Source organism: Chamaea fasciata, unplaced genomic scaffold (assembly GCF_029207755.1).
Source record: "Chamaea fasciata isolate MVZ Bird 193981 ecotype frontalis unplaced genomic scaffold, bChaFas1.0.hap1 SCAF_1, whole genome shotgun sequence".
Classification (NCBI taxonomy): Eukaryota; Metazoa; Chordata; class Aves; order Passeriformes; family Sylviidae; genus Chamaea; species Chamaea fasciata.
In genome coordinates, this window is record NW_027094086.1 from 110,611,505 (window position 1) to 110,624,794 (window position 13,290).

Below are 13,290 nucleotides of genomic sequence, written 5' to 3' on the forward strand. Positions count from 1 at the left end.
TCCCAGAAACTTAATCATAATCTTACCATTTTCCCTTCACACCCTGATGCTCAACACTGATATCCTCTCCAAAAAAAACCAAAACAAAACAAAACACAAACTCTATATATATCTATATCTATATATCTTTCAACTAACTCTTCCATAAAGCACTTCCTAATTTGTAATTTGTATCTCTCAATGTATTCAGATGTATGAACTGTTCAACAGATCAAGCAAAAAAATTATAACAGATGAGCATATAAAGGACCTTTTTTGATTCCATATACTAGTTTTCTCCTAGGAGATCAAGGCTGTATATTTAACAGTTGACTGCTGATGCTTACAGCTGCTGGAGTTTCAGGTCCCACTTTTATAGCACTTGGCTTCATAGAACAGATGCACAATCAACCATTGCTCTAGTATTATATTAATTACTTAAATATTCTGCCTTTGGAACCCAAGGAGCTTTCAGGTACCTGAAAGACGCACCTGAAATAGTGTTTTAGCTATCAAATGAACCACATAAAACCTGCTGTGATACCATCACCTTAAAGTTCAAATGCTTTTTTTCTCAGTAGTGCATATTTCTAAGGAAAGAAAGCTCACCCATTCATATAGTATAGACACAATACCTGTGTGGATTTCTGTCTAGTTGTTGCTTGTTGTCAGAATATCAGATAACATCAACCGACTTTTGACAGAAAGGACACACAATGTCAGATAACTCAAAGACTTCATACTTCTGCAAATTTCATGAAAACAGATGTCAGTCTGACCTTACCCATGTCCTCACTGAAGCACTGCTAATTAACATCATTCCTTAATACATGCTGTCCAGTTCCAGAACGAGACATCAGAGAATCCCACACTGAACAGGGCCATTTAGGATTCCCCAACTTCAGGAAAAGCCTTAATCCAAGTTCATACTTTATTAAACATCAGAGAATGTAAGCACAGGGCACCAAATCATTAAAAAAAATAAAAATGGGTTTTCTCAGTCCCATTACTTCAACAATTATTTGCTTCTATCCTAAATATTGCTCAGAACAGGGTGTTAGCATAAAGGAACTTAATACTTATGTTTGCCAAATAGAGCAGCTAGTCCATCTTAAGGAGAGAAAAAAGCAGGTCTTCTACAGACAATTGAGTCATCTCAGCAGCCTCTATTGATTGCAGACAACTTACATCAAAGAAAAACCAGGACATTTATTAGAATCACGGCATAGTAGCTTGCTAGAGCAAAGTGAGCACGATTCAATGCATATATGCTTTTTTCAAGTAATTTTAACACCATTATCCTTGATATCTCCCCCAGGACAGTTCTACACAGAATGGTTTGTGTTGGAAAGGACCTCAAACATCATCTAATTCCAATCCCTCTGCCGTGGTTGTTCAGAGCCCCATCCAGCCTGGCCTTGAACACTGCCAGGGATGGAGGATCTCCAGCTTCTCTGGGCAACCTGTTCTGGTGCTTCACCATCCTCACAGTAAAGAATTTCTTTCACGTATCTAACCTAAATTGCCCCTCTTTCAGTCTGAACCAGTAACTCCTTGTCCTATCACTGCAGTTCATTCAAGTAAGGATACAAGGTACAGGTGTCCTTGGCATGTGCTGCTGGTGAGCTTACTTGAGCTTGGGAAGGCAGAAGAGTTGGGGAGAGTGGATCCACTTTACTCAGCACTACAGCAATCACATGCACCCCATCAGTTACTGTGCCTCACATGATGAGGCAAGGATTTCTTAAAGCTGACTCAACTTCCTCAAACTTTACCACAGTTAGAAAAAAATTGCCATCATTTAAAGTCCACAGAAGCAGAGTCATAGAAACTAAATTAACCTTTCTGACCATTCATCTCAAAATAACATCTGCTTTATGTGAACTAATGATCTTTCTGGCAGGGGCATTAATGCATGCCACTTTATTTTGCAGGTCTGACTGGAAATGAGACTGAATGAGATATAATAAAAAAGTTAGAAATAGTGCTCTCCATTTAACATGCTGCTACACAAAAAACTGTACATGGAAATACTGAAGAAATACACACAAAAACATGTATTATTGTTCTGGCAATAGTTAGTTCAGTGTAAAAAGGAAATTAGTGGCTGTCTCCAGCTAAGTCTATTGGGCTGACTCAGGTTTTCTGATTAATATTTTAGATTCTTGCCTACACCTCATTTCCTTTTGGGGACAAACACTTCATTGCCTTTGCCTTTGCATATGATGACAAGAACACAGCACCATGATAAGGCATTCCTTCAGTCTCATTTAGGTGCTGTATACTCCAAAAGGACCAAGCCTCCAGTCCTGGAAGGCGCTTGGAGTTACAGGCTGCAAATAACACTAAATATCAACAGAGCTCAGACTACACGTAGTCATTGCAAAACTGCTGTGCTAGAAATGAACATGTGCTGACAAAAGCCACCAAATAATGATAGCTCAGATTAGAACAGTGCTGTCATTGTTATATCCCTTTTTAGCATAGCTTTTCATTTACTGTAAGTGTTACTAGATATTTATTACTAGCATGGCAGAAAGAGCTAATGTGTTGCACAGCAGGGGCCAGCAATGCGTAAATCTCTGGGCTAATACTCTCCATAAAAAAAGGAGATGACATATAATAACCCTCCTCAAAGAGTCATTAGGAGAATTGTGAGTGATTTAAGCATTTTTTCCTCTGAGGCCAAAGACTTGTGATCTGTTGCAAATTTATTTCTAACCATATCAACTCAGTAAGACCTTTGGCAGCTCCAATTTGTTAAAAAAAATTGACTGGTTAACTTTGCAACATTAAGCTTCAGGCTGAAAAATTATTACTTCTTTTGTTTCATATACATACACCCAAGTGTTAAGAGCCTGGGGGAAAAAAAATCATTACTATATCTTATGTCATGAACAGAGGGGAAAAGTCACCTCTGGTCCACATCAGATGTGTATGACTGGGTCATCTAACAACACACAAGTCCAGTGGAATGACAGCTTGAGCCAAGCAATCACATACTGATATACACAGCCAGAGGTGAAATCCCTACTCAGAACAGGGCCACCCTCAAAGTCACAGGATGTTCTATGTGGCCAGTCTTAGTCCAAGTGTTCCCAAGAATGAAGGCTCCACAACCTCTCTGGGCCCTGCCCCAGTATTTGATCTCCCCTTAGTATTTCACTGGAATTTCCCCTGTTGCAAACTGTGTACATTACACAGGATCAGCACAGGCCATTGCACAACTCACCGGATACTTCTGGGCTTCCTCTGCTGCAGTGCAGCTGTTCAAAATGCAGGTTAAAGACCAAGGCATGAGTTTGAAACTACATCATCCAAGAACACAGAAAAGGTCCTGCAGTGCAAGGTGCCACAGTGCAAAGAGTTGTAAGGAAAGGATGAAGTTCCTTCAAGCAGTTATGTCTGCAGCAGCAACAGTACTGTGGCTTTTAGTGGCAGGAAGAGCAAAGACCAACACAACTTTGCTGAGAGTGATGGAAAGGAATTAAGACCTCTGCCCAGGAAAGAAGCAGCTGACTACACTTCACATCAAAGAAAGTAATCCCAACTTGCTGATTTCAGTTTCAAACAGGAAACTGACTTGCAAAACTTCAAATACTTCTGCACATTAAATGAAGAACATCTTAAATTAATTAGGGATAAATACAACCTGATCCACTAACATGCTTCTTCAAGCATGAAATCAGATAAATTAGGATCTTACTTAAACGTTTGTTTACACATCTAAATGCCGAGCATATTAAAAAGATACCATTATTTAAATATTAAGGCAGTATACTTACACCATACTGCTCACTGAGTCTGTTTCATTCCTGTATCTGAGAAAGTACACTCAGAAGTCCTCAGAAGTATTGAAAGTAAATGAAATATTCTAACTTTAACAAGCCTCAAAAATCACAAGTGACAAGAAACACAGGATACTTATTTAAAACAGCTTTTAATAAAAATGGAAGTTTATTTATATGCTTTACCTGATCCTCCAACAATGTTGCAACAGGTTTTATTTTAGAAGCAGGAGTACAGATGCTCAACAGGTTGCCTGCATTACTAAACAGTCTTAAAACTGAATTAGAAATAGCATTCATCTTTTGTATCCTAGGATGGGAACCAACCAGAGGTACTGGATGCTGTCATTTTTGGTTCACCAGAAAGATGAGCACACAGCTTATGTGCTAGCTTCCATTTCAGTCAGGCAATGCTGTTGCTAATCAGCAAGAACTTATGTCTCACTGAAAGGCTTTTGAAATTTGCTTTGAAGAAAAACCCTTGGAACACACAAGTCTTCTTTCCTATTCACAGTTTCTCGCTGCACATATTCATTGACCACTTCCTCATATCCCTCAGCCTTGAAAAGCTGAGATAAGAACTCTGGAAGAGAATTTAAAAAAAAGAAAGAAAGAAAGAAAGAAAGAAATATTATGTTTAAGCTATTTTTAAAACACCAGACAGCATTTATATAAGCATATGTTCTTATGTGTTACAGCGTGAAAATCACACAGGCCTTCAGATTTCAAGCTGTTCTATGTGGGCAGACTGCTGAATAAAAATCAATAAAGATCTCCTTTAGAAACATCAACCTAAGCAAAACAGCTTGTGAAACTGAGGCTTAAGCTAGTTACTCAGCTGAATTTCCAAAAATTGCCACATCTCTTATTTTTATTGTCTTATCATTCTCATTGTGACTGACACCAGTGCATTTTTCTTTGTGCAGCTGACCTTCACTAGCTGAATACATCACTTTCCACAAATATTTCAAAGGTAATCCAGCTGTGCAGATGCACCTCTGCTCAGGAAAGAATAACACCCTATGTTACATGCAATTGCTCAACAGAAAAACTGACAAAATGGCAAAGAGGATATGGTGGTACCAAGACTCCACTAAGTTGAACTGAAAGTATTTTCCATAAACAAAAAAATTTTACTCAAAGCATATCTCCCTTAAGGAAGGCAGAAGCACCTCACAAACAAGGTGACCTGTGCAGCAGGAAGGTCTGCTCATGCTACTGACTTGTCATGTTAATTAAAAATTATCATTTTTCCTTTCCTGCACCTCAATTCACTTACTCAGGCAGCAATTTCACAGTAAATTTAAGCTGCTCTAAACCTGTATTACTTGATAGAATACAAAGACATGGCATTTTTCACTGCTCAGGGGGATTAGCTTGATGAAACAGTGATCCTGTGGGTACAGGAAGCACCACAAGAGATGGCGTGTTGAGGAAGATGAGACCACCCACTTTGATGGCACTGCAGGATCGTATCAACCCAAGCCCACCATGGCTGTAAACATCCTGTGTTCATGTAAAATGGGGGACCCACCCCAATGAAACATAAATAAACAGCACGCAGTTGTGGACTTATTGAAATCTTATTGTAAGGAATTTGCACATATTTCATAATACAAAACTACAACCATGCATTCCTCCACGAATTTAATACTATTTCAAACAGTAGAAGAATGCATATTTTTTTTCCCATGGAAGAAGTTCCGTGTTGTTATCTGAGGCCAGACATATTGTAAGTAAGTATCATTCAAATCACCCCATGCAGCAATTACTTGGCGTACTTGTACCAATGTAGTGCTAAAGAAATGAAAAAAAACAAGGGTTGCAACTTCTGTGGAAATGATGGGAGTCATGTCTCCAGTAACAAAAGAATTCTCAAGCATTAAGAAATGTTTATATGAAAATCTGTGAAAGGAGTGAGATCATAATGATTAAAAACAGGAGTAGAAGTGATCTGTGAGATAGTCATAGACCAGCCCAAGGAAAAACAATTGCTGACATTAGCAATATAAAATAAATTCTCTCTCTTGTCCTTTCCTCTTCCTTGTCCCTACCTCAGTTCTTCTCCCAAGGGAAACATGCATACTAGCAAGGAACTTCTCATTCAGAAACTATTCTAAAACACAATAGAAATGAGATTTAAAATTCCATAGCTAGGTCAGTCTCTTATTTGTTCCCTTTAGCATCTATTCTCTTTGTAAGAGCTAATTGTTTAAACAGAACTAAAAATCACTCAATAAATAACAGTTCTAGAAATGCTTCAATGAAGCTGTAGCACAGCCTGCATTATCTTGGATTTCATCATTATCCTATGAAGAATAGGGGGAGCTCAGACAAGATTAATGGTTTTTATATATCAGAAGCAATTAGGCAATATGTTATGGCATAAAATATGAGTAACATTTACTTGGCTTCAAATCGGTCTCTTCAGTGGTTGTATTTTGCTTTAGACTAAGAACAAAGAGCCCCACAGAAATGAATTCACAGCTCTTACTACACAATGCCCTACAAGTGATACGGGGGAGTAATGAGTTTAGCATGAGGAACTGGGAGCTAGAAGCTATAGCCAAGCTATAATCCCAATTCATTGTGAGAGTCTAAGCAAATTCCTTCATGTCTCTGTGCTTCAAATTCTCCACCAGTAAGCTGCAATAACTACCCTTTCTCCTAAACCATTACGAGCACTGAACAAAATCTAAATACTGCATCACATGGAAATGGTTTTTTGCATTGTCTCCACTAAAAAACAAACTCTAGAAGACAGAGTGAGCACAGCTAGTCAGTGCTATCCCAGCAGGATTTGCGCACGAGCTTCTCAGCGCTGCAGTCGCGGTTCTGCTTTTAGAAGTCAATAGACCTCATCCTGCTCACCAGAAATAGCCCTGCACAAAGAATGATGCCAAAAGAACTGCTTACTTGCTTCATGAAGATGATCAGTTCTCTTACTAAACCTAGGTCTTTTCCCCTTCAGTAATAAATTCAGTAAATTCAGTCTTTTCTCCCTAGGTAACAAATTCAGCAAATTCAGAAACTGCTGCTCTTCAACAATTACAGCTCATACAACAAGCTTGTAAGCAAAAAAGTGCTCCACAAAGTTCTGCCAGTCTAAATAACTGCTTCTTACCAAAAAGGATGGTAAACGAAATAAACCACAATTTAACAGTTCATCCACACAAAATAAAACTTCCATGGGCATTTTGGCAGTTCCCTGTAGAAAGCTGAAACAGAAGATCCACAGCAAAGAAAACACTCTACAGGACTGTCTTACCTTCACTGAAAAAATACGATCTTGTCCCATCTTGTCTGACATAAAAGTTTTCCCCAAGTTTGTTGCTGGATTTAAACCTGAGCATTGCGTGATCATACAGGCCATAGTCTCGGAACAGGACACACTTGCCTGGTTTTAATACCTGCCACATAATACACACATGCTTTAATAGGCTAAACTGATTTGGTCATGTATAGGTATATTTATTTGTGTACACATACAGACATAGGTAACTAAGACAAGCTAGACTAATATAGTCAATACAACAGTGAGATAAATATCTACATGTACATCTATAAATAGATATAATAATCTATATTTAGATAGAAATTTAGATATAGATACAATTCATTCCCTGTGTAACAAAAAAGTTGTGTAAAAACTGGATTGACTCTTAAAAATGTTTCCTCATGAACAAAAGACTACAAATAGTTTTAGAATACCTGTTTGGGTGCTGATCAGCTAAATTAGCAACACTCTTCAAAAACAGAGGAAAAAAGAAAACATAATGTGTAACAAAAATTCCCATCAGGCCATTTTTTCTGTTGGCTAATATCCCTGTTTAGCACCTGTTTAATGGCTAACAATAAAATTTAAATATCATGACATTTCTTTTTTCACAGGAGAAAGAAAAATGTTGCAATATGTTGAGAAATAAATAAGAAACCATTTTAGGAAAATGCATTTTATGGATTTTTTAATTGCTTTTTGGTAAAGAAAGCAAGCTATAAAGAGTTTAAAATTTGTACATACATGGTCATTGCCTGTGCTGATTTTAGATATCTAAATATTTATATGAGCTAAGAACCAATCCTGATTTTGGAAAACAGCTGAAGATATATTAAAAAAAAACCAACCCCACCCCAATATTCCTTTTTCAAACTACTGATAATAAGCCAAATAGTATCAGAAAATACAAGACCCTTAATACACACATATGCCAAAGTTAAAAAAAAAAAAAAAGTTGACTCTTTTCCTCTGCAGTCAATATATGACATCTCAGAAAAATTCAGAAGAATCACAATTCAGGTTGTTTAAACCAACCTTTGGATGGGCCTATCCTAGCCTATCAACTCACAAAGACACCTTAGGGGGCTGAGTCTCTCTGGATTAATATCGGCTTCTGAGCACTCCACTCCAGTTTTAAATCACCACAGGTCAAATATGTTTAATAACAACAGCAATATCCTAACTGCAGATCACTGGATCTCTGGAAGTTAATTTTGGCTCACAATCATTCACACCTTATGAACACAGACGTCTCTGCAATATATGACCATTATTCATAGCATACAACCCAAGTCACAGCTTTAAGATCATAGAGTTATAGATGGCCTGGGATAGAAGGGGCCTGAAAGATTAACTGGTTCCAACCCCTTGCCATGGACAGGGACAACTTCCACCAGGTCAGGTTGCTCAAAGTCCCATCTATCCTGGCCTTGGATACTTCCAGGAATAGGCATCCACAACTTCTCTGGGCAGCCAGTGCCAGCACCTCCATAAAGAATTTCTTCCTACTATCTAATCTAAACCCACTCTCAGTTTGAATCCATTCCCCCTTTGCTTGTCACTACATGCTCTTTCTTGTAAAAATCCCTCTCCATTTTTCCTGTAGACCCCTTTCAGGTACATGAAGGCTATATTTTATATAACTGTTTGTTACACTGATGGCATGAATTAAGCCTCAAACCAAACAATCTCACAACACCAGGAGAAAAAAAAAAGGACACTGTGAAACATATTTTAGTCCTGCGTGCTCAGTGAACTAATGAAATACATTCATGGAATATAATGTAAAAAATCACCATTGCAAGAGAGCAATTTTCTCAGAAAAAAAAGAAATGGACATTCGAGCTAAAAAGAAGGAAAGTGCTGTAAAGGCTGTAAAATTAGCTGGTTTTACCTTGTAAATGTTCCTCAGGACAAGATGCATTTTGTCAGGATGAATGGCAGAAAGCACAAATATAAGTGTGACAACATCCACAGAATCTGCTGGTATATTGTCTAGAAGATCATCTTTGGTAAGATCACACTGGAACACTTTACATCTTTCAGTACTATATAAGGCATTTTTCTAGGAAAATTAAAAGAGCAAGCTTTCACTGAAAATTAACAGCATTTATTGCTACAATAAAGATCTTGTCAAATTAATCAGTAGAGAGAGACACAAAACACAGTGGCAAGAGAATATTAACTTCCAACGGGTGGCTACTGCAATCAGAAATTCTTTGCTGCTAACTACAATAGTGAAACTACAACTAGTAGAATAGTCTGTTCCCATGAATTTGAGGAGGAATGTGCATGAAGACAATTCAGAAAACATACTATTTCTGTTTTACCCCTGCTTCTACTCTTTAAGGAATACATAAATACTACTGAAAGAAATCACGTATTACAGGGTGATGAAAGTAAAGCTCTGGAGCTACAAGTAGACTGCAAACAGTTGGGGTTTCTGTCACATAATCTGCAGCTGGGCTGCTCTAGTTCACAGTTTTGATGAAAAAAAACCCCAAAAAAACCACTGGTCTTGGCGGAAAATAAATTCAGCAAGGGCTGTGGAGGCAGATGCCATTATGTCATCCAAAACCCAGGGTACACACTCAGGCCAGCCTCATCCTGGGGTGCAGCCACAGCGTCCCAGGGAGCTGCTGTCCTCTTCTGTTTGCCACAGAATTTCTTCCCATCCTTTCCGTGACAAATGCTGTCTGTGTCTTGTGGGTCTTGGTCACAATGCTTTCAGTTAACAGATTTATAGAAATTTGCCTGTGATTACAAACTTAATAAAGACTTTTAAAGGCCAAAGCCCCCACCAGCCCTGCTGGAAGGCTCGACTTTGGATTGCAGTACCCATGACTAAGTGTAAACATACCTACTCCTAATCAGGTTACAAATTTCTTTAACAATAAGTTTCCCAGCCTTATTTTCAAGGTTCTCCTTGGGACTCCCCCTATTAAGGGCAAGCTTCCATGACAAACAAATTTTGCTTGTACTGCACAGTCAGCAGAGACATAGTAGTATTCCCAAAACCCACTATCTTCATAAAATCATTCAAGAAATATACCATAATGCCCTAATTTGACACTGAAAAGCCAAGTTTTGAGCAATGATTTGGCTTCCTGCATAGGATCTCCACTGAAATGCATCAGTCTCGATTTTTTTGGCAAAGCATATTCTACCCTTCTTACAAAAAGGAAGCCAAGAGAAGTCTGCTGTTACAGTCATTTGGAATTTTAGAAGCTTCTAAAAAACACTCTGGAAGAAGTTTCAAATATCACACCAACCTTCACATGCTCAACAGCTCTAGGAGAGAAATCACAGGCATATGCAAAAATATTCAGATCTTCTTCTAAGAGTGGAAACAAGCAGTTCCCAACCCCGCAGCCTGCTTCCAGAATGGTCAGTTTTTGATCTGCAAACTGGGGAGGAAGCAATACAAGACAAAACATATAATTTTTGTTTTCTCATCATATGAGCAGAGGCACTGTTCAACCAGCATTTTAAAAGCTATAATCAATTTTAATTACGATTCTTCAAATAAACCAAAGTAGACAGCCACTGCATAATCTGACACTCAAACCCAGACATCCTGATATCTGCAAAATTATAAATCATTTTAGAACATATTAATGTTTCTTCAGTCATCTACCCCTTAAGTAATCAACAGACTTGTGCCATTTCTGTCTTGTCTTTTATTCAGCTATAAGGAACAACAGATGCATCTGGCTATTCCCCTTAACTGTGTTCAGCAATTAGCCTGCAATTCTGGATGCTTTTCTTTAAGGCAGTGTACTGAAGTGCACCAGCTTGCACACAGGGAGACAAGCTGTCTACTTTGGGACTTGAAAACCAAAATACTCCAGATTTCATTCTCGGCATCCAGGATGCTATGAAGAGCATCCCCATCCAGCAAGGGCCAATTATGAACTGAAACTGAAGTGATGCATCTGATTCTGAGGAATTATCTTTGATATTAAAAGAAAATACACAGGCACCGCAAACTTTACGTGTGTCAACTTTTACCCAAATGGCTTTGTCCTAAGTATGATTAACACCCCCGGAAACAACTGACTGGAAACAATCAATCCCATCTTTTACAGCAGAATTGCAGGGATCTCACCTCACGACAAGCCTTTAACTCTTGAAACTCTCTGGTTGTCCAATGTCTGTCTTTGAAGAAGTTGGTGCTGTTTCTTTTGTAAAATAGATCCCAGTTCTTCTGTGCCTCTTTCTCCAGTTTTAGTTGTTTGAACTCAGACACCAAAACCTGATCTTTTGCCAGTTTTTCCGCTTCTTCTGGGCTAAGGACTCGAGCACTATGGCCTTTTTTTTGGAAAGCACCATCTTCAGTAGATGTTGTTACTATATTTAAGCAATTGGCTGATGCTTTTTCTTGGAACATCCTAGATTCTTTCCCACAAACATGAACACCAAAGACCCAAGGATGATTTCTTTCCTTTAATGTATGGTTCCATCACTTAACTTAAGTACAATAAGCGATGATCTAGAAGCAGAATTAAAAATGAGAAATAATTACAGTATGCACTTGCTACAACTTTAATGATCTGTCCTACCTGATGGACTTACATCTCACCAGACTTCTCTTAATTTCAGAAAACCTTCATCTAAACTAAGAACTGTATACCACATCACACTGATGTCAAAGTTAAAGGAGATACTTCAGAGTTTCCTGGTCTTCTCTCTGCATCCTCTGCAAGAAAAAGATGGTGCAGCTCTAACTTTATTTTCACTAAAAGAGACCTGAGAGGGAAAGCAGGGGCTTTGTTTCTCATTGACCTCGCTTAGAACACTTCAGAAAAAACCCATAACTGAACAACAAATGACATTTAAAAGTCACATTAAAATTAATGAAACAAAGTGTATTCATGTTAGCATTTCTCCTTCCTGCTCTCAGCTCTGTGAGAAAACACTGCTGAAAACAACAGCATTTATAACACCACATCACCTAAAGAAGAGTACTGTGGCTGAAATGCCCAGAGCTAGCCTGTGTCAGCGTTCCTCCCACTGCCTCCTCCTCCTGAGGATTCACACGGGTTTTAACAATCGCAGGTGGTTTTATTTTCAGAAGTTAAAAGCGCTTCGCATAGGCTGGGAAGGGAGTCAAGTATTTTTGCTGATGTTAAACTGGTTCTGACACCTGCCTGGTCATAAACGTGCAGATCCTGGACGATGGAACATGCAAATTAAATCCTGCATGGCCCAGTAACTCCCAGGGAAGCCCAGGAAGCAAACACACACCACTCGTGTACATCAGTGCCCAGAGCCAGGCATTGGTGTCAATTTACCGAAAAGGATATGAGAGAAACACAGCAATACACACCCTAAAACAAACAAACACACAAGAGTAGTACTTCACTTTTATCGTAAGATAAAATCCATTCTATGACACATTTCACAGATGTATCATAGATCAGCATGTATGTGCACGTTATATATGCTATATACGATGCTATCATGATACATACGTGTCATGATACAAACACAAACATAAAACATGGACGCGTGCAAATGAAAAAAAAAGAACTGTCAGAACTTCATCCAGTGTCCCAGACACACCACTCCCTTTTCCTCCAAAACCAGCAGGAGATGTTATGGAGCAGAGACTCCTTTGAAAGGATGACTTTTCAGGAAGAGCATATCCTCAAAACAAACAAACAAAACCTTAATCAGCAACATTTCTGCCATATTTCTACGCACGCCTACATTCTCGGCACGCTCCATTATTTCATCATGGAACGCGCGAGGGAAACAAACGCACGCAAGCCAGTCCTGTCAGTGACGCGCTCGCTGTGCTGGGAAGGCAGCGCGATGATAAACTCAGTTGAACAGCCCATGCTTAGGCTAAAGAGCCTTTTAAATGCGTTTCGTCCAGAGCAAAGACCGCAAACATGTAACACCTCTGTGTGATCTCCCGGTCCCCCCACACGGAACCGGCGTCCCTCTAGCAGCTCCTGCCCCAGCGTAGCCGGGGCTTGGATACCCGGGCAGGGAAGACAAGGGAAGAAAAGCCTCTCCTGCCCTGCCCTGCTCTGCCCTGCCGAGGGCGGGGAGCGCCGAGCTCCCACCTCCCCGGGGACCCTCCCCGGGGCAGCAGCCCCAGCCCGGCCCCGGGCCCCCGCCTCGCCCGCCGTACCCGCCGCCAGCCCCGGAGAGGGCTCCCGGAAGGGAAAGTCAAGAATTTCCGGGAGGACGCCGGGCGGCAGCGCACGGAGGAGAGGGAAGGGACCGGCCGGGCCG

At 39.6% G+C, this 13,290-nt stretch overlaps 1 protein-coding gene across 3 annotated transcripts in view; it reads right to left on the minus strand.

Annotated features, from left to right (window-relative positions):
- METTL6 (methyltransferase 6, tRNA N3-cytidine) overlaps positions 1-13,278 on the minus strand; it is a 38,423-nt gene extending 25,145 nt beyond the window's left edge. For 2 of the 3 annotated variants that reach the window (XR_010722605.1, XR_010722604.1), the window contains exons 1-6: positions 13,187-13,278; positions 11,153-11,536; positions 10,317-10,451; positions 8,939-9,109; positions 7,036-7,177; positions 3,954-4,350 (exon numbers count right to left, since the gene is read on the minus strand). Coding sequence is in view for 1 of the 3 variants with exons in the window: in XM_066193640.1 (XP_066049737.1) it covers positions 4,202-4,350; positions 7,036-7,177; positions 8,939-9,109; positions 10,317-10,451; positions 11,153-11,434 (879 nt within the window). In the remaining 2 variants the exon portion in view is untranslated. Of the gene's footprint in view, positions 1-3,912; positions 4,351-7,035; positions 7,178-8,938; positions 9,110-10,316; positions 10,452-11,152; positions 11,537-13,186 lie in introns of those variants that run through there. The other variant, XM_066193640.1, reaches the window with a different exon arrangement.
- Between the last annotated feature and the right edge of the window lie 12 nt (positions 13,279-13,290).